Source organism: Chrysemys picta, chromosome 9 (genome assembly GCF_011386835.1).
Source record: "Chrysemys picta bellii isolate R12L10 chromosome 9, ASM1138683v2, whole genome shotgun sequence".
Lineage (NCBI taxonomy): Eukaryota > Metazoa > Chordata > Testudines > Emydidae > Chrysemys > Chrysemys picta.
This window is the reverse complement of record NC_088799.1, coordinates 14,634,299-14,654,710: the sequence shown is the minus strand read 5'-3', so window position 1 is coordinate 14,654,710 and position 20,412 is coordinate 14,634,299. Positions and strand designations below refer to the sequence as shown.

Sequence of the window (20,412 nt, the reverse complement as noted above, 5' to 3'; positions counted from 1 at the left end):
GCTGATGTAACTTTTAGAATAATAGTATCTATACTCCCTGTAAGTCAGAACTGATTCTTCCTCAGTTTGGTTGTATTCCCTTTTCTGATACACCCAATGCCCCCTCTATAAAGACAAAACCCATACTATCAACAATGCTGTTTACTTTTAATGAAAAATATTAGTAACTAAAGCTGCCCACTGTTTTTGACACTGCTTCAGCTGAATGGACTATTGTTTGACACTCACACATTTGAGAGTAATAAAAGAATAATGCGTAGAGCATAGAAATAACAGCTAGGTTTTTTTGGCTACAGATTGACAACACATACTGGTGTCAAATTAAATAATAAGCTGCATGGACTTTCCGTTGGGCTTTGACTGATCCTGATAAATGTCAAAGCTTCTTTCTTAGCTGCAATTTATGAAGTGCTCCTTTGTAATATTTCTCTGGGGAAATAGCACACACCTAGTGGAAACTCTCCGTTCCTTGCTTGCAGAAAACCCCCAGATTCATTTTCTTCCTTCAATACTGAAAAATCTGACATCACAAATTGTCATTCTCGCCAGCAGAGGTCTCCCTGCCCCCTGGCTCTGGGAAGGAAGTCAGTGACTGTAACTAACAAGAAATGCTTTCATCAGGCTGCACTACAGTAAAAAACAAGGTGGAAGGAAAATGAGCAAAATAACGTGGGATAAGGTGGGTTTGACTCTTCCTTTATTTTATCTATGCCAGGATGTACCAAGGAGGGCAAAGTTGGCATGCAATATGGACATTCAAATGAGATCCTACCTGTGCACAAGAGCATGCTATTAGGTATGAGTTTCTGAGGGCTGGTCCACACTGGGGCGGGGGATCGATCTAGGAAATGCAACTTCAGCTACTAGAATAGCGTAGCTGAAGTCGACGTTTCCTAGATCGAACTAAGTTTACTTACTGCGGGTCCACGCGGCGCAGGCAAGCTCCCCCGTCAACAGCGCTTCCTCCTTTCGGCGAGCAGGAGTTCTGCAGTTGACGGGGGAGCGCTTCTGGGATCGATTTATCGCGTCCAGATGAGATGCGATTAATCGATCCCAGAAGATCGATCTCTACCCGCCGAATCGGGCGGGTAGTGTGGACCTAGCCTAAGACAACAAGACATTATTAAGGCAGCAGAGTATGTGATTTCAGTCAAAAGGGATGTGGCTGGTCCAAAATATGGCAAGCACTTCCACTGACAGAAATGCAAAGATAATGTATGCATAGCATATTCATGAGTGTCCTTCACTAGGTGTGTTCTGTGCCTAGTCTATACATTAAAACTTCTAAATGATACTTGCATGCCTTGTGCACCATCCTTATGTAACCCACTGGTGAATGTGGGTTAAGGTCCCTTCTCCGTGCCAATCTACAGAGGACAGGAATTGAAACAGCCCTTAGTTACACAGCCTTGGCTTTTTAGCTCAAGCTGTAACAGTTTGTGGTTATAGTTCTGGAAGTCCCAGATTCAATCCCCGGTGTGTCATCCAAGAGGCAGCCATCACACATGCATGATGTTTACAGTAGAGTTGGTACTGACGTTTATGCCACCATGAATAGCAAATGCAAAATAGTTCTCTTATCTCTGAGCACTTCATTCCTGAAAGCAGAAGTAATAAATGGCACCCCAAAAGACTTCAGTGTTGAGCCAGCCCAACATAAGGATTCTTGCTTTACTGGATGTATCTGGGTACCTGATATCAAGATTCTTTCACTGGCTACATCTTCCTCTGCTGCAATGATTTTCTGGCATACTGAAGAAGCACTGCACAGGATACTACCTTAAGTTCATTCTCTCTGTCTTGACCCCAAGAAATTCACAGGGCCTGAGATACTAGTATAAAAATAACCTTCGCTACAAGATCTGTTAACATTGCGCAAACCATGCGGCCCCAACGGGACTTTCATTAGTGTAACCAGAACAAAGTTGGTTTCCATGACAACAGATTTTTATTGAAATGGTTTTTGCTTTGTTTTTGGTAAACTGAAAGAAAATCAGTAGAGAGATAAATAGACCATCCTCAATTTCTTGAAAAGCAAAAAACAGCTTGTAGGATTTATTTTTTTTAACAGGAAGTAGCCCGTGAAACAGGTAAGTGTAGAGGGAAGTCAATTAATGGCTTTGGGAGAAGAATATAGGATCAATATTTATGTGATAGCACCATAATGAAATTTAAAGTTATACTGTTCCTAAGAACAGAATGACTAAACTTCTTAGGAACACTAAACTGTTCAAACATATGTCTTTTAAGTGATAAATCAGAACCATTTATCCACCCCTTTCCCCACAGTACAAATTTGGAGGGTTTGGATAAAATGGGACCAGGAACTAGATTCATGCAGAGAAAGAGAGAGAGATCCTGTAATCGACAAAATGCTGAGTTTCAGAACTACCAAGTCTGGTTTGCTATAGAGCAGATGGGACTATCTAGTGCCATTTTAAATAGAAGCAGTAAACAGCTGAGTCATCGATACTGAGGCTATTAAGATCCTAAACCTTCTTCCTTCTTCAGCACGCTTAGCACTATCCTGTAGGGAGTCATGGGTGAATATGAGGTGTTCTGGCATAAGGAGAATGAGTCTGTGCTTTGATCCACTTTCTTTTGCTTTTATACAGCTAGTTCCAAGTCGCTAGTGTTCTAGCTGGTTTCAAAAAGTACTATCGGTAAGTGCCTCACAGAACATGATGCAATTAAACCAGGCAGTACAGCATTCTGAGCAGCAAAAAGATGACAGCGAAATGGTTTTATTGTAAGAAGCAAAAATAAGCTTCTGGACTTTGAACTTCAGGTTTCAAACCCAATATGGAGCCTGACTGTTTCTATGCATTGCAAATTTTCACTTTGTATTACTCAGGCTCAACCCTGCTGCAGTTAAAGAGGTTAGATCACATGTAACATATATTAGCAAGGCAGGGAAGAATGATAGCTTTCATATCTATGCCCCCTGGTTTGCCCAGTTATTTCTGCAGGCAATGCATTCTCTATGACTACTGCCTTACCCCATCCCTCAATGGCAGTGTTTAGTGACAACTCTTCTTGCACTGCCCTCATTAACTTCCCTAGATGCTCTCTCACTTACAGGCAATCCAGCATGCTTCTTGTCAGACTTCAAGTTTCTCCCCACCCTCTAATCAATTTCTCCATATTTCAGAGATACCTCTGGAGGAGAAACATTTTTACTGAAATATTTAGTATGTCTTAGAGGCAGTGGCTACCACCTTCTAGAATTGCTCATTTTTCAAAGCTCTGATCCGTCAAGCAGTGCCTTTGGGATTACTGCACAACACTGTACACTGCATGAAGTGCAGCCTGTTAGAGTCTTGGGCTTGGTCTACACTAAACCCCCAAATCGAACTAAGGTACGCAACTTCAGCTACGAGAATAACGTAGCTGAAGTCGACGTACCTTAGTTCAAACTTACCGCGGTCCAGACGCGGCAGGCAGGCTCCCCCGTCGACTCCGCGTACTCCTCGCGGCGAGCAGGATTACCGGAGTCGACGAGGAGCACTTCTGAGTTCGATTTATCGCGTCCAGACAAAACGCGATAAATCGAACCCAGAAGTTCGATTGCCTGCCGCCGAACCAGCGCGTAAGTATAGACAAGCCCTTGGGTTGCCAACCCTCCTGGATTGTCCTGGTGTCTCCAGGAATTAAAGATTAATCTTTAAGTAAAGATTACGTCATGTGATGATGCCTCCAGGAATGCATCAAACCAAAATTGGCAAGCCTATTAGAGTCCCATACAGGAGCCATTTAGACACCTGGAGCCAAATTCAGAGATGAGGCAGGCAGTGATACATGTTCAACTGCTCACACTGATTTAGACTCCCTGGCATCCAGGTTGCCTAATACATACTTACATCCATTCTACCAATGTCTGAGGCAGCCTGAGTTGGTGTCAGTTACACTGAGGAGCCAGAAGGTAGTAAAAATTACAATACCCCTCATCCTACTTTAACTTGTACCTTATGGCTATTCGGTGTGTAACTTATACCAGTTCAGTCTTCTTACATATGGAGAGAATAGGTGTAAGTAAGTATGAAGGAGTCTAACTGAACACAGTGGGGTCTAACATACATCAGTTGACACATCATCTCTGAATTTGGAACAGAGAACAGAATTTGCTCCAGGGAATTTAGACTGCTATATCCTCAAAGAGATCAATAGTTCTCTATCTTGGGCACCAGGTGGGCTGAGTTATTCCTGCCCATTTGCTGTATACATGTATGCTATCTCAACCATAAACAATTGTTCACAGCCTATAACAATGTTCTGGATATGTATAATAATAACTAAGATGGAAAAAAAATAACACAAGGAAACACACTAACCTCATTCACATACATAGAGCAAGCAAAGATAAATGACAGCTCATGCTAACAAAAGCATATTTAGACTTTTAGAAACTGCAGCTGAACACCTGCATACTGCAGTCTATCTGTAACAGACAGATTGCATTCTACATTGTTAACAGGGTCGGACTGATGCCACTGACTCCAAAGAGATGCTTCTGCTTAGCTTAGTTTAACACAAGGCTGGAACAAAAACTCCACACAGTTATTACAATACTATGGTAAACTAAGCTAAACTCACAATGCTACTGTCACTTATTTGGATCCACTTGGTCTCCATCTGTCAGAAATTTCTCCTCCTTTGCAAAATACATCATAATCTCATTTAAAAACAACTAGTTCCATGAAGGCTTCCTGACATAAAAAAAGCTGACCCGGTTCCTTCCTGCTTGCTGATGCAGTACTCCTGTTGAATGATTACTTATCTGCAGCAACACCAACCACCTTTTTTTTTGTTACTAGTTATCTGAGCACCTCATTTTCTTCTTGGATCACATTATGCTCTCAGATACTTTCATTTTCTATGCATTACTTTCTAGGAAAGATCAACTCCTGGAAGTGAAAAATACATTCTTCTACCTGGTTTCAAGTAAAACCCTCTTGCCTGTTGGATAACAGAGAATTAATGGATCTGAAAATAGACGCTTTAGTCAGGCTTCCTTGCCAGTCATGGAATAATGTTGTCTCCTGCTACAACCTTTAAAACTGTGCAAGATGTTAGTCCCTAAGGTGCCACAAGGACTCCTTTTCTTTTTGCGGATACAGACTAACATGGCTGCTACTCTGAACCTTGAGTGTTGGTGATTCAATAGGTGGCAATTTTCTCTGAATCAATACTGACCTAATACCCCAGCAAGATGCTAGGGAGATTGGGTTGTTGGAGGTACTTTCTTTAGAAAGAGATGTAAAACCAAGATTCAGATCACTTGTGGTCCAAGATCCCGTGACAACTTTTACAGGGTGTTAATCACAGCTCCTGGGCAAAGTTCATTAGAGATAATTACAAGCGGACTCCCTAAATTCTTTCTGAAGTTTTGGTTGGATAAAGTATTCTTCCCTTCCCATACTAAACTATTGTCTAAGGGTTGCCATTCATTGTTAAACAGCTACCATGTTCTATGCCACAGGTGATTGATTTCAGCAGTGAGTGAAGTGACTGTTCTATATCTCTTACCTAATTCACGCCTGTTCTGTCTTCATTCACTAATGGTTTGTAAAACACTTTATGCTCTTCAAATGAAAGGTTCTATATAAGTGCTGAGTAGAAGCAGTAACATAGGTATATAAGGGTAGGTCTACACTTACCTCCGGGTCCGGCGGTAAGCAATCGATCTTCTGGGATCAATTTATCGCATCTTGTCTAGACGTGATAAATCGATCCCAGATTGATCCCGGAAGTGCTTGCCGTCGACACCGGTACTCCAGCTCGGTGAGAGGAGTACACGGCATCGACGGGGGAGCCTGCCTGCCGCGTCTGGACCCGCGGTAAGTTCAAACTAAGGTACTTTGAATTCAGCTACGTGAATTTGCATACCTTAGTTCGAAATGGGGGGTTAGTGTGGACCAGCCATAGTTACTTCTTGCATTACACTAGGCAACCTTACTCACCTCCTGGAAGGTAACTTCTTTCATATAAACCTGTCAGGTGGTAACAATATTTGCTCCCTGCCAACACTTCAGTTTCCACCATTTGGTAGTGCCAGTGCAGCTGCACCACTACTGCACAACGTCTACACATTTTTCCAGTATAAACACACAAGTAAAGCTCAATCTTGCAAGAACTTACCCCTGCAAGCAGTTCTTATTCACGTGAACAGTCCCATTGACTTTAGTGAGACTACTCATGTGAATAAGGGCAGCAGGATCAGATCTCTCCTATAGGTTTGATCCTATGCTCACTGAAACCAAAGTTGCCATGGACTTTCATGGTGCAGTATCAGGGTCTCTAGTAGCACTTTAATATAGAAAGGAGGAGCAATCGCTATATATTACATAAATTTGAATCTATCAAGGGGTTCTGACAAAGTCATGGACCACTAGAATGAAGCATGGACACATGATGATGTCCCTAGTACTGATGAGCTGTAGGAAATTATTTCCCCAATTGTCTGTAGTACTGAGAGATGGAACGAAGGAGCTGTAGGGAAAACATTAGAGGTAGAAAATCCACAAATGCCAGCCATACCTTGCAGCTTCAGAATATCGTTCCAACCATCTAAATACAGCAGCTTGACGAAGATGGTTCAGGAAATAGGCTGGGTTCAAAATAATGCTCCTTTGAAATGTAAAAGAGATGATCAAGTTAAACCTCAAATTGTTACACTATTAAAAGATCGTTAATATCAAACTCTGAATAAGGCACATGCTGTACACACTTTCTATACACACTTCAGAATCTATCTCCCAAAACCCAATAATGAATTATCACTTTTTCTCCCTTGACAGCTAAGATGGATGAACAGGCATTATTAAAATGTCTATTAAATTTGTATCATAAATGCAATTTCATTTATAGCTTTGCCTATTGTTACAGAAACAGCTATTAAAGTCCCGGTGAGCGCATGTTATACTGCATTTAGCTAGCATATAACATCAGCAAAGATACCACATATTATTGTAGAACTTCCTTTGTTATCTGTCATCTATATTTCTGGGTTTGATGATAATCTTACATTATTATCTTAAAGGAATTATTCACACATAACTAATTAAAAAATCCTAAAAGCCAGTGAGAGTGTTTCCAAAATTGTAACAAAGGATTAGTCCCACTCAGGTTGGATTTATGTGGGTGAATCCTTGTACCTTTCTCAGCCTCACTGACTTCACTTCCTCACACATGGATCCAATTGCAGAAGCGGGGTCTATATCACTAGGAGGTATAAGGAAAACTAGTATACACTATACTATTAGAATAGACAGGCAGTATGTCTTTTGGTGTAAGCAGGGGACAGAGATTCAGAATGAATCTGGATCCTACTTCTTTGCTGACATTACAATTTCACTACTAGAAAGGGCTCAGATACTACAGTCACAAGGACGGTACAAGGATTTATCTAGGATACAGTACCCAACCCCCCTCAGTAATTTGAAATATTAGTTATAATTTAGCTGTGGTGAGTGACCATCTTTTTAAAAGGTTGATCACTGTTACCAACGATAGACAGATATTGCGTCAGATACTACATTTTTTCAACCGGTGCTGGAGAACTTGGAAGTTCAAAAGACTCTGAGGCAAACTCTGAGTTTAGCCAGAAAGCAATCCCAAAGGACTTCAAATATTATTGACATTTAATGATCAGAATGCCCAAGGCATTAACACTTTAACAAACTGAATGATAACTGGTGCTGCAGGAAGAGATTTTAAAGGAGATTATTGCTGTTATAAACTGTAGTCAACACTTGATAATAGCAACATCGATTTTTTTTCAAGTTATCGGCTCTACCAGAGCTAAGCAACAGCAATGTAAAAAATCAATAATTTCCTGGTAGTTAGCAACGCATTTTCTACAAGACTTAGAGCAGGATGTACTCTGATGGGTTCATAATAAATACAGAATTGTAGCAGAATCTCAAAGAATTAGATTTCACCTCTCCTTTTTCATCCTGATTCATTCCTAATCTTAAAAAGATCAACTCCTTCTTTCTATCTATAAACTCTATACTGAAAAAATATGATAGCGTTCTCTAAAACCTACAACAAATATCTCACTCCCTTGCTATAAGCGGAGACCTAAAAATGCCTTTGATTATTTGATCGTTCAGCTGAATGCTGTTATTTCTTCAGAGATGTGTACACTCCCAGGCATGCCAAGTTCTGTGGATTTACATAGAATAGCTGTTTGACACAGCAATACCACTACAGTTTAGCAGCTTTTTTGTAGAATAATTATTATTCGTGTCATGTGATGAACTTAAAAGTGGGTAAAGCTGGCCCATGACCTGGATAATACTATCTCCAGATCTGAGAAGCCACTTTTGGTAAAAAAAACAAAGACAGGAGTGAGCGGGGGGATCATATAAAGGAAAATGAATGATACAAACAGAGGTCGAGAAGAAAAGCAACAATCCAGGAAGCCCATCCCTGAAATGAGAGCAGACTGGAGGTCCATCCAACTATGTGGGAATCTGCAAGGCTGTGAACACTGAGAACAAGTCCTGCTCCAATATCCATCTCCAGCCATGGAGGACTCCATACAATGACAGGCGCTGAAAGAAAAATGAGGTGGGGAAGATCCAGCAGTGAAGGAGATGGGCCTAATGGATGTACTACAGGGTCATGAAGAGCTGTGTGTGTATCGTGTGGAGAAGTATCACTCACCACTAGGTACAAAGCTTCCATTAATTTTTTACTGATGTGCTTTTGGGGGGGGGGACATCATAAAGACAAAGGAATTTTAATACATTTTTTTGAAACAACTATTTCTTGATCCAGATGCAAAAGAAGTTCTCATTGGAAACATTGCAAATAAAAACCCTATGTCTGAAGATTAAAACTTGTGTTCTTGCCAGACTTTCCCCTGACCTCTCCCACCCCACCATTAAAATGACTAGACTAAAGTAAACATGAAATGGATTTTCATTTATTTTTCATCTGCAGTGTAATCCAAAGACTGTCCAGTAAATGCCTTCCCTAAATCATTTGGTCAGTTTTTCTCAACAAAACAGTTTTTAAGTAATACAGTATATCAACCTGTTTTTTGACATTTTCATTTTTTCATCTTGACATCTTCCCTTAAAAATAATACAGGGTTTGTCCTATTATCACTTCTTCAAGTTCTATGGGGGGAAAAAAAAACCGAGACATCAGTTTTCTCCCACCAGAGCTATCAGGGCACATGAATTAAAGGTATGCGTATTTGACCATAGTTTTCTACCTTTAGTTTCCCTTCGACCTGACTTCCCAACTCCAAAAACACCAGATGCAGCAAGAAAGACAAGTTGCTGTATAAAAATTGATCTCTGGAAAACATCAGCCTCACTCTCTCTTTTCTCCGGAAATGCACATCTTTTTTATTGCAGCTCTTCCCAACTGCAATGGGGATTTAGTTCTAAGCATCTGATTAACATTAAGAGGAACATCTTAGCTATCTACCAGTACATTGTGTGTAGTTAGTCTTTGTAGAAAAAAAAAGTCAAGGGACTGTCTCTATAGATGAAAGATACAAGCAAACAAATGTATTTCACTGGCTTAGTGCTTGTGATCATGTCCCTCTCTGGTGGCTAGGCACAGTAAAGCTTAAAGCTGGCTACTTCCTAGAAGAGAACATAGTGAGCTCTTTAACTGAAGTGGCATGGGCTTGTGCTTTTGGGATTGAAGTTGCAGATGCAGACACCACATTTGTCAGCTGGGAGAAATCCTGCAGGTAATGCACTCCTAGCTTATTGCACAAACATTTGCTTTAACATTTTTAATGGATAGAGGTATTTACAGGTAATTGCCCAGGTATACAGAAGTAAATGTTGGATGCAATGATGATTTATACATTGAGGTATGGCTGGTTTGACATCACCTACACAAGGAGATGTATAGATAGGTGTAAGATACAGCAATGTTATACACTAGTAGGAACATACATCACTGATACACAATAATTATTCAAATATAGTCACTGGACGTTATATGTAACATTGTTATACACAATTTATGTGCAGTAATGTACCAGAAAATATTAGACAGAGTGGACCAGATCCTCAGCTGACGTAAAATGTCATGGCATCATTGTTTTCAGTAGTTATACAATCACTATATAGATGAGACTGACAAATTCTGATTATTATACAATTTAGTTTTAACTTGCGGCTGTTTTTCTTTCTTTCCTGTATATTCCAGGTAGCTCACTATCTAAAGTCCAGTACTCATCAAACTAGTCTTAGAACTGTTTGAGTCCACCACGATACAGTCTCTCTTACAATAATTATAATTATTATTTGTCTCTCTGTAGACCTCATTCTGGTAGGTGCTATGCAAATACACCTCTACCCCGATATAACGCTGTCCTCGGGAGCCAAAAAATTCTTACCGCGTTATAGGTGAAACTGCGTTATATCAAACTTGCTTTGATCCGCCGGAGCGCGCAGCTCCCCCCGGAGCGTTGCTTTACTGTGTTATATCCAAATTCGTGTTATATCAGGTCGTGTTATATCGGGGTAGAGGTGTACAGAACAAAAAGACAGTTCCTGCCCCACAAAATAACAGTCCCATTGGCTGGATCCTCAGCTGGTGTAAATCAGCATATCTATTGAAATCAATGAAGCTACTCAACTTTACACCAGCTGAGGACTTGACCCCATCAGAGTGTCTGGAATTTTGTATGTTTAGCTACATGGTGATTCTAACGATTTCATTTTGGGGGAAACAGTATGGGGGTGTGTAGCGGGGTGGTTACCCCGCTCCTGCAGAGGGGTTTAAAACAGCCCTGGCAGAGGGCTGGGGCAAAGGGAAAAGCTACTGGGCTGATTGGGGAAGTAGCCACAGCTGGGCCACGCCCCAATCAGGCCCCAGCTGGCCTGTATAAGAAGGCTGGGAGCCAGGCGCTCAAGAGTCTCTCTCTCTATGTCTTCAGAGAGAGAAGGGCCTGGCTGCAGGGAGCTAGACACAGAGTACCTGGGTGCAGCAGGGCTGGGGAAAGGCTGAGGAGCTGGGGAGCTCCAGTCTGGAAACCCCAGGCTGCGGCCTAGGAGTAGGCCAAGGAGTACTGGGGGTTGCAGAGGGCAGCCCAAGGCTAGTCCAAGGCAGCAGGTCCAAACCCTCCTTGCCAGTGATGAGTGGCCGATACTGCAGTCTGCCCCAGGGAGCGGGGGCTAGTTGGTGACTGGCAGTGGCCTAGTGCTGAGGCAAGGTGGGGATAGTGGGTGGGGGTTCCCCAGGGAGGGGAGACCCAGATCTGTGGTGTACTGCCAGGGGGCAGCATCCCAGTAATAGGGGCACCGGGTCCTAGGACGGACACGGGAGCCGAGAAGGAGAGAACGAGTCAGATCATTGGCCTGCAGAGGGCGCTCCAGAGGCTGGTGAGCTAATTCCCTGGACGACCAGCAGGAGGCGCCGCAGGGGTGAGTCCGCTCCTCTACAGGGTGCATTTCCTCACACCCATCTTAATGTTCTGAACAAGTTTCCTTATTGATGCTGTTTTGAAGATAGGGAGGAGTGTCTCCCAGCATACAAAACTTGAAGTTCTCAAAATGTGTGTCAATGGTTTTTGAAAGCTTTCATATACAGCCAGCGATTAAGCTACCCAGAATGTTTGGGTAGGCCCATAAAATGACTAGGGCTGGGCAAAACTGGCAACATTTTTTCCATGCAATGTGGGAGGAACAGCACAGGGAAAAAATGGGCCCCAGATTGAGTTCGTAATAAAATGTATGAAAACTGCTGCAAGCAATCCAACCTTTTGTTTCACACTGTCCTAGTAATGATCTGTTTGCACATACCTTCTTCAGCAGAGGCTGCGTTAATTTTGCTGGTATCTTCTGGAGGGTAGAAGGAATGTGAACTTACTTTTCATTGGAGCATAAGCTTTCCAGTACATCCGTTAGTCTTAAAGGTGCCACAGGACTCTCTGTTGCTTTTTACAGATCCAGACTAACACGGCTACCCCTCCGATACTTACTTTTTATTGGCAATCTCTCCATGATGGCAAGAATGTGGCGGTATAAGTGTCACCACAAAAAAAAAATATTGTAGGGAATATTGTAACGAAATTTATGACACCCACAGCCCCTCTGAGAGGCATATCAACAGGACAATAAAAAGCTGGAGCTAGAAAGCTGGAGGACATATACCCTATTACCTCCCCACTGGCTGCATCTGTGAATGGTGCTATGTAAATGCTGGAGAATGCCTGCCCAGAAGACAACCTAAGATGTCCTCTATGGTAACCTGAAAATTAGTTTGAAATCCTTTTTAATTTAATCTTCACTACAGCTGATCCAATGACTGCTGATATCAATGGAAGGACTCCCTCTGACTTTGATGGGGTTTGGATCACAGCATTGTTGGTGAGACAACTGTTTCTCCCTCCCCCTGTCTGAGACACAACTTGGTTTTGTGTAATCAGATTTTTGTAGTACAGCCTAACAGAATTAGCTGTGAATATAGTGTCTGCGACAGCGGAGGACACTTTTAGCACACAGACCAAAAAATATCATGAAGCTGCTTTCATGTCTAAACATAATGAAGGGGTTTTTACACCAAGGCTTTCTCATACACATAGTATCTTTTTTTTCTGACAGGAAAGGGGAATGCATCTTCCATGCTAAACATTTTTCTTCTTACACATAGGATTCAGTGGTGAATCACTTTGAATTGCAAACCAAGAGATAAATCTGCCCGCCAGCTCTCAATTCATTAGCTATAAAGGAGAAGAACAAGGAGAACATTCTCCTTCCTTGCTAAATGAAAGGATATTTAGAAAGGTCTTGTTTCAAAGCATCCAGTTCAGGGGCCTGAGCTATTCCTAATATGGGTGGACAGATTCTGCTTTCCCTGTCTTATTCATGTAATCCACTGCTGACTGATTTCCCAACTGTACAAGTACTAATTTCTTGACTACCAAATTTCACTAACATCTTTACAACTGCTGTCAATTCTAGGATGAGGATATTTAACTCAGCCTGCATAAAACCTGTTGGACTTTGAAAAGATTAAAGCAATCATGAACTGTGTTTCTCCTAAGAAGGAAGAAAAGCTGTTTTAGGAGCTTCTTTTTGAATGAATCCTACAAAATAATACACACTATGGGTATTAGTCACCCTCAAAGTCAATGGGAGTGTGTGGGGCAGAATCAACCCTATTGGATACCAAATATGTAATTGGCCTACTGCCCTGAAAATAAAATATAGTTCAAAGGTGGGGAAGTTAACTGAAAATATTTTTCATAAAGCAGTTGTATTATAAAGAAATATTCAAAATGCAGCATAAGAGAAGGGAATTTTATTGTAGGATGCTAGGTGTTTTTTAAAGTGCATCTAGCTTATGATGTCTCAGAACATCTCAAGTGAATAGCCTTGTATTAAATAATTGCTTATCAATTATGTATATTGCAACGTACCCCTTATATTTGCTAAAGGTTATTAGAAGCTACTCATTTGGATTCTCCAGAAAGTTTGCATATTCTTTTTCTTTTGGGAGGTGGGTGTTAGTGAGGGTACGGGGTTGGAGGGGTATATATGATATCTTAGGGCCTTTCCCTTCCACAAATCATCAGCATTGGTCTCAATTCCTCTCCCTTTTTCAGTTTTATCAGCAAACCTCTCTTCCCATTTATAGTTATTTTTTCCTCCCTTTGATTCCCACTAACTGTATTACCTTAAGCTGTCACCATGCTATTTATTATCAATTAGTTATCACATAACAATTACATAATCAATATGCCTCTCCATAAATTGTGCAAGTGGTGTTACAAAGGGCCATATCCTCCACTGAACACATAAAAAGGCACAGAAGAAGCAACCTTAGTAAAAAAGGGACATGGGTTTGCTGCGGGCGAAGTCCTCCTTCCATTCCATTTTCAGAAGGGAGATGCAGAATTAGCAGGTGGCAATACCTGCAGAAAGTGTGGGGTCTGAAGGGAAACCTGGGTTAAACCCCACAGTTCTCAGACCGTCCACAGCAACCCTCATCAAGGCAGAAGTAATTTTGGCTTTGTCAGGCATCATTTACACCATTCAGAGAGGGAAACATGCCACAAAGGGTGGTTTTCCTCTGACTCCTCACTGTCTCCTGCTTGACACATTCCTTTTCTTGAAGGACATATGTTGAGGGGATGCCAGTGGCTTTTTGGTAAGAAGAGCATAGTAAACTTTTCATTCCAGATGGTCCTCCAAAACATACCTCATTTTTCCACCCAGAATTTCTGTGATTTTTATTTTCCAATGCGCAACAGAGGGGAGCATATGGCCACTGCTTGCCTACGGATTGGCCATCTCTGTACCTCTGTGTTACAACATCAGAAGACTTACGATAATTTAATTGAAGTAACAATGGGTGTGAAGTCCTGCTAGTTGACCATGTTGGATAGTTACATTTTATTGCTAAACTATCCTACTTGAAATTCTGAAGGAGTCAGGCAATGTCCCGGATTTATAATCTGCACTTTTATGGACTCCACAACCATAGTGTTGCTGGATAGATTACAGTCATAAGATAAAACAGTGCAGGGAACAAAACAACTTCCTGTTGGCCTTTGTGTAGTTATCTGAGTTGTGAGAGTGAGGCCAAAACTCCTTTCTGTTCCCTAACACATTCACCCCTCCAGCACTTGAGGAAAATTCAATTTACAAGAATTCCAACAACATATCTGCCCTGGAATTTCTCATTCTGCCCTCCTGCAATTTTCCAGATTGATGAGAATTCCCATGAACCATCATCTCTAAGAAAACATGTGGGTGTGGAGGACGTTCCTTCCTGAAAATACAAAGATACTGTGCTATTTTCCCCACACACCAGCTGTGAAGCACGTGGGGTCAGTGTAGATTAGTTTTCGTTGGGGGGAGGGGGGAGAATACCAGCAAAGCAAGGCACAAATCTGAAGTCTCCTTGAAAAAGCAGAATGTCTGTCTCGCTTTGCCAGATCCTCCACCTTGAATCACAGCTCGTCTCCACCCTCTTCAATGTTAAAGGTGGACAGAGAAAATCAAATCATAATAGCGCCTCTTGGTTACATGGTCATGCATGCCATTGCACTGCCGCTTGTGTTTCCTCACATGATTGCAGATTCCTGTATTTCTCTGTTGGGCCAGACCCTCTAAAGGACAGGCTCAAAAGAGGAGACTGATGAACTGAAACATTGTGTTTCAGTTGGAGCCTAAATAAATAAATAAAATAAAAATCAATCTTGGAGATCAGGTTGAGCAACATAAGGCCTCAACACGATTCTGAGGTTCCAGTCAGTTTTTTGACGTAAAGTTTAGACCTTCACTGTTTTGCCATCTGGTGTAATTGAAAATTGCCTTCTGCAACAAAAGGGAAAAATCTAATTTCTCCGTAAGCCATATGGGGTTATTAGGATCATTAAACCCTGGTATATGCCATAACACCTGGGCCAAGCGGACTGCAGGGAATAGAAATGTTTTATGATTCACTTTTTATTGGAGGATTGTACTTTTTATCAGTTTAGACTGGATGTTAGGTATTGGCTTGATGGCTACTTAATGATGACAGCTAATGGTCAAATAAGCTACTGTGGTGGCTGTTTGGCTAGGTCAACTCAGATGCATTTATTCACACTGGTGATGAATTAGGAGTGTTTCTAATAGCCTTTTATCACCCAGTGAGCATCTTTTATGTCAGCCGGCCAAATGGTCAAAATCCAATGGATGTCCTCTCCTCTCATGTTATCAACAGCACAAAAAGGCAGCCTCAAGTCCTGAGAACAATAACCAGCAGATTTATTTACAGTTGTAAGGAAAAGCTCATCTGTACCTCCAACACACGCTCAAAAGCTAAGGACAATGTAAATGTCTCTCCTTCACTCAGTTAGTGAGAAAGCTGTTCTCTGAACCAGCACACTCCTCTTAACGTAGACCTTGGAGTTTGGTCACTTGTAACATTGTACAAGCTTCTTTTAAGCGTATTATATCATATGCTTGGAAGGAAGCGTCACAACTGACAAAACTGCTATATTTAGGGGCACGTCTACACTTAAAACACTGCATCGATGTAGCTGCACTGCTGTAGCACTTTAATGAAGACACTCTAACCTGACAGGAGAGAGCTCTCCTGCTGGCATATCGACCTCCCTGAGAGGCATTAGCTATGTTGGCAGGAGAAGCTCTTACTGACATACACAGGGGGTTAAGGTCGGCATAAGCAACCTTAGCAACACAGTGATACCAATATACACCTCTACCCCGATATCACGCTGTCCTCAGGAGCCAAAAAATCTTACCTTGTTATAGGTGAAACCGCGTTATATCGAACTTGCTTTGATCTGCCGGAGTGCGCAGCCCTTCTTCCCCCCTCCACCCCCCGCCCCCGGAGCACTGCTTTACTGCGTTATATCCGAATTCGTGTTATATCGGGATAGAGGTGTATGTCTGTAGTGTAGACCAGACCCCAGTTAAGAAGAGCATGCAGGATCAGCCATTTGAAGAACAGCTTTGCATCTTTGGGTCACAGTGCAAGTGTACGCACATAAAGATGCGTGAGGATTTTTAGTTAATAAGGCTTCTAAAGTGTATGTAGGAACAGTGAGATTTACATGAATTAAATAAAGATAGTCTAGCAAATGCAAATAAATGCAGAAATTAATATTTTAATTTTGATTCATGATTACTACCTAACCATTGCAACGCAGTAATGATATAAAAACTCAATAGGAAGCAAAATTCTGCATGCACTGGATAACTGATGGCTAAGAGCTATTTATAGTATGAGCACTCAGAGTAATTTATTTATTTATTCTTTTTGAGAAACAGATATTGATTATGCTTCATTTTCTGTATTTATGTTAATAGTATCTCAGAATATTTTCATATTCGAGTACTGTCTGTATCTGCTCCTGCAGCTCCACAGTCTGACAAGCACAGTGTGTAGATTTATTTCATAATCTGCATTATTAATTGAATTAAATTGAGGATTCAGTCATTATTGATTTGCATTTCTCCTTTTTATTAACTAAAAGGAAAGCAAGTTAGAATGTCTGTTAAAATCAGATGCAAGAAAAAAAAAGAATAGAAAACACCCCAACCCGACACCAGACCTTCTATTCCTTCAGTAACCCAGAGATCCTAATCCAACTTCATTTACTCTGTTTATGGCCCCTATCTCCTGCTATGACTCTACGTGGGTAGACTCCCATGGACTTCAAAAATGCCCCACCATCTGGCTGTGCAACAGACACTGGGGTTCCCCAGCATGAGGCTCACTACAGAATCAGGGCCATATTTTGCAATCCTAGTATTTTTAAAACATAGGTAAATCTCCATATATTTATTTTTTATCTCATAGAACTGGAAGGGACCCTGAAAGGTCATCAAGTCCAGCCCCCTACCTTCATTAGCAGGACCAAGTACTGAGTTTGCCCCAGAGCCTAAGTGGCCCCCTCAAGGACTGAATTCATAATGCTGGGTTTAGCAGGCCAATGCTCAAATGACTGAGCTATCCCTCCCTCCCCAACATGCAAAAGAAGGTTTGCCAATTTTTATTATACACATTTGTTAGCCTCCCATTTTATTGCGGTGTGCATCTTGGGGATTGTGCTTAGAATGAGGCAGGGATCTCCATTATCATGTTTCCAAAAGTAGGCAAATAAGCAAACTTTAGGTATTTTTCTTTGCACAATCTTTTAGGAAATGTGGTGCGTCATTTACAGAGCAGAGTTGTTCAGGGGGCACCAACACCTAGAGCCATAAATCACTGTAAATCTGCATCCAGAACTCTCCCTGACATCACTTGGCCTTAAGGTAGCAGATTACTAGCTTAGCACCATGACAGGGATCATATTTTTATACTGATGAATTGTCCATCACCAATTTCTCTAGTGTATTAGGCACAAACATACCTTTCTTCTTAGATATAATCAAGTTGTCTCTTTCACAGTAGTTTCCCTTCATTTACATTAACTTAAGACAATTGTAAGAAAAGCTCAACCTGCGTTAACTGCAGTGTTTATTCAGGTATACTTAATGATATTGAAAAGTGGTGGACTGGCAGGCCACGGAGTGAAATCCTTTGTTTACAGAACAGGTACAGGATGGATAGTGGCAGTGCAAGCTTATGCTAATGTGCCTGAACATTGATTGGAGAGTCCAGGCAAAATCTTGACTCCAAAGAGTCAAAGGGAGCATTTGATTTTCATGCCTTTTTGATTTCTGGCTTCTCTGCCGAGACTGCAGCTGTGGTGCTGGTCTTTGAGATATGGACAATGACTGAGACCACCAAAGAACCATCTGATGGAAAGAATTTGAAGTCCCCTCTGGCCTGACATTGAACTGATAACGAGTAGAAAGGGATTATATTTCATTTCCAATTATTTGAGCCTTCTAGCATCGCTGTGCCTTAATGACCAAATTCCCAGCATTCCTCTTAGTCTATCCCAAGTGGGATTTTTTTTAAGGTGGGTTATTGATTCCCCTTTTCTTGTCATAGGATTGGGTAATTAACTGCTGCAAATCCTTCCAGTCCAAAATGTATACTTGCTTTTCTCTTCCCTGCTTCAAGCCCTAGTAACACATTAATCAATATTCATTTTTACCTGTGAGAATGATTCAGAGCCAGGTCAGGCTTCCTCATCCTTAGGTAGCAGGTTACAAGCTTCGTTTCAATAAAACTGGCAATACTTGAAATATCTTGGGGGGATGCATCGAAGGGTTTCCCTAATGCTGCACCTTTACTGCAGAGCTATAGAAGAAACAAAAACATTGTTTACTAATTTGCAATATACTTCTCTTAAATGCATTTCTTAGCTGATGAATGAATAAAGTTGACTTTTGAGTGAAACATACTCTGACTTTAAATATTCATATTAATATAAGAACAACCAATACCCACTTTATCTATGAATGTAGTATAAAATATACTGTCACCTTTCATTGTGCAATACTCCATATAAGGGATATTCCAGACAACATATAATAAATTAAAAAGCTAAACGAGCACAAATAAAAAAAGATAACCATGTTTCCCCCATTCACCAAGTAAGAACCTGCTCCCAAGCGCATTGAATTCACTGGGGGTCTCTGGATCAGGCACCTAAGCAAGGGCAGTGTCAGAAAGCATTTATGAATGTCTACATACCAAAAGAGAGGAGACCTTGGACTAGGCTGTCTTAGTCAGACTTACAGTTAAGAAATCCCAGGACATAATAGAAGGAAACCAAAGGGAAATAAGGAGGCAATTATCTTTCCCAGTTCCCAGGTAATGGGCAAGATTATTTGCTTTTATGGAAAAGTCCCATAAAATATAATAGGGATGAAGCCAATATCCTTGGTTTTATTCTATTACTCTAAAATTGTATAGAATTTAATAGTGAGCAATCTCCTATGCATAGGTGTGTTTTTAAGACTCATGCAAAATTCTGAAGCACAAATATATTTCTCTATTCAATTATATGAGCTTTTTTAAAGGCCTATGAAAGGGAATCATTTTATAATAAAGTTCTACAGGGCCTTTCTATAAGGGCAGTGGTTAGGCTCTAGGACTGGGATTTGCAGTTCTTGGTTCTGCTTCCAGCACACTCACTTTCTGACCTTGGGCAACTGAGTCATGGACACACTGTGCTTCACTTTCCCTGTCTGTAAAATGGCAACAATGATATGTACCTACCTCTCTGGGGTCTGTGAGGGTTAATTAATGAATGTTTCCAAAGCACTTCAAGATCTTCAGGGGAAGCGCAGAAGGATTATTGAACCAACAGAGATGAAGACAATGACTTCTTTGTGTGCCAAGGAAATCTCTCTATACTTGATTATGATCCCGTGCTCAACTTGGGCATTCGTTTTAATGGGATTATATATGGATTAAGGTGCGATTGAACATTAATAAGGATGTTAGAATCTGGTCCTATGGGAGATGAGTCCAGCTGTGTTAAATAGATAGGCTGTGGTAACAGCAGAATCTGTTAATGAAAATCCAGAGTGCTAGATAGGTGGTGACCATAAGACTGGTAAAATAACTTGTCAGTAAGGGCCTCACATGTCACCAGACATGCAAATAGACCACTAAAAAGAGCTGCCATCCTCAGACGTGTTAGGAAAATAATGGTATAGTTCACCACAGAAAGTTACAGTCCTCAAGTTGAAATATACCTGCAACTGTTTACTATACTTGAGGATACACAGGTCATATGGCTTACAGCCAGGAATAGCAGAGAAGTGGGAATATATCATACTAACACTAACTTTCCCTTGTTAACCGATAACCTCAATACCTACTTGCAAGCAAATATGTTTTATAAAGATCCTTATGCTTTTAGGGGATGAGAATAACCTGCTCTTCCTTTATGATCTGTTTCCTGCTATCCTGCTCCATCCCCCATTGCAGGTTATACATATTTTTCCATTGAGGGAGCTTTCTTTGCCAACTGTTAAGATTTACAGTTGATATTTCATAGCTCTTCACCTG

At 41.1% G+C, this 20,412-nt stretch overlaps 1 protein-coding gene across 1 annotated transcript in view; it reads right to left on the bottom strand.

Annotated features, from left to right (window-relative positions):
• SPATA16 (spermatogenesis associated 16) overlaps positions 1 to 20,412 on the bottom strand; it is a 130,394-nt gene that overhangs the window by 89,036 nt on the left and 20,946 nt on the right. Inside the window, exons 2-3 of the mRNA XM_005309661.4 lie at positions 18,545 to 18,690; positions 6,538 to 6,627 (exon numbers count right to left, since the gene is read on the bottom strand). Of these exons, the coding sequence (XP_005309718.2) occupies positions 6,538 to 6,627; positions 18,545 to 18,690 (236 nt within the window). The remainder of the gene's footprint in view (positions 1 to 6,537; positions 6,628 to 18,544; positions 18,691 to 20,412) is intronic.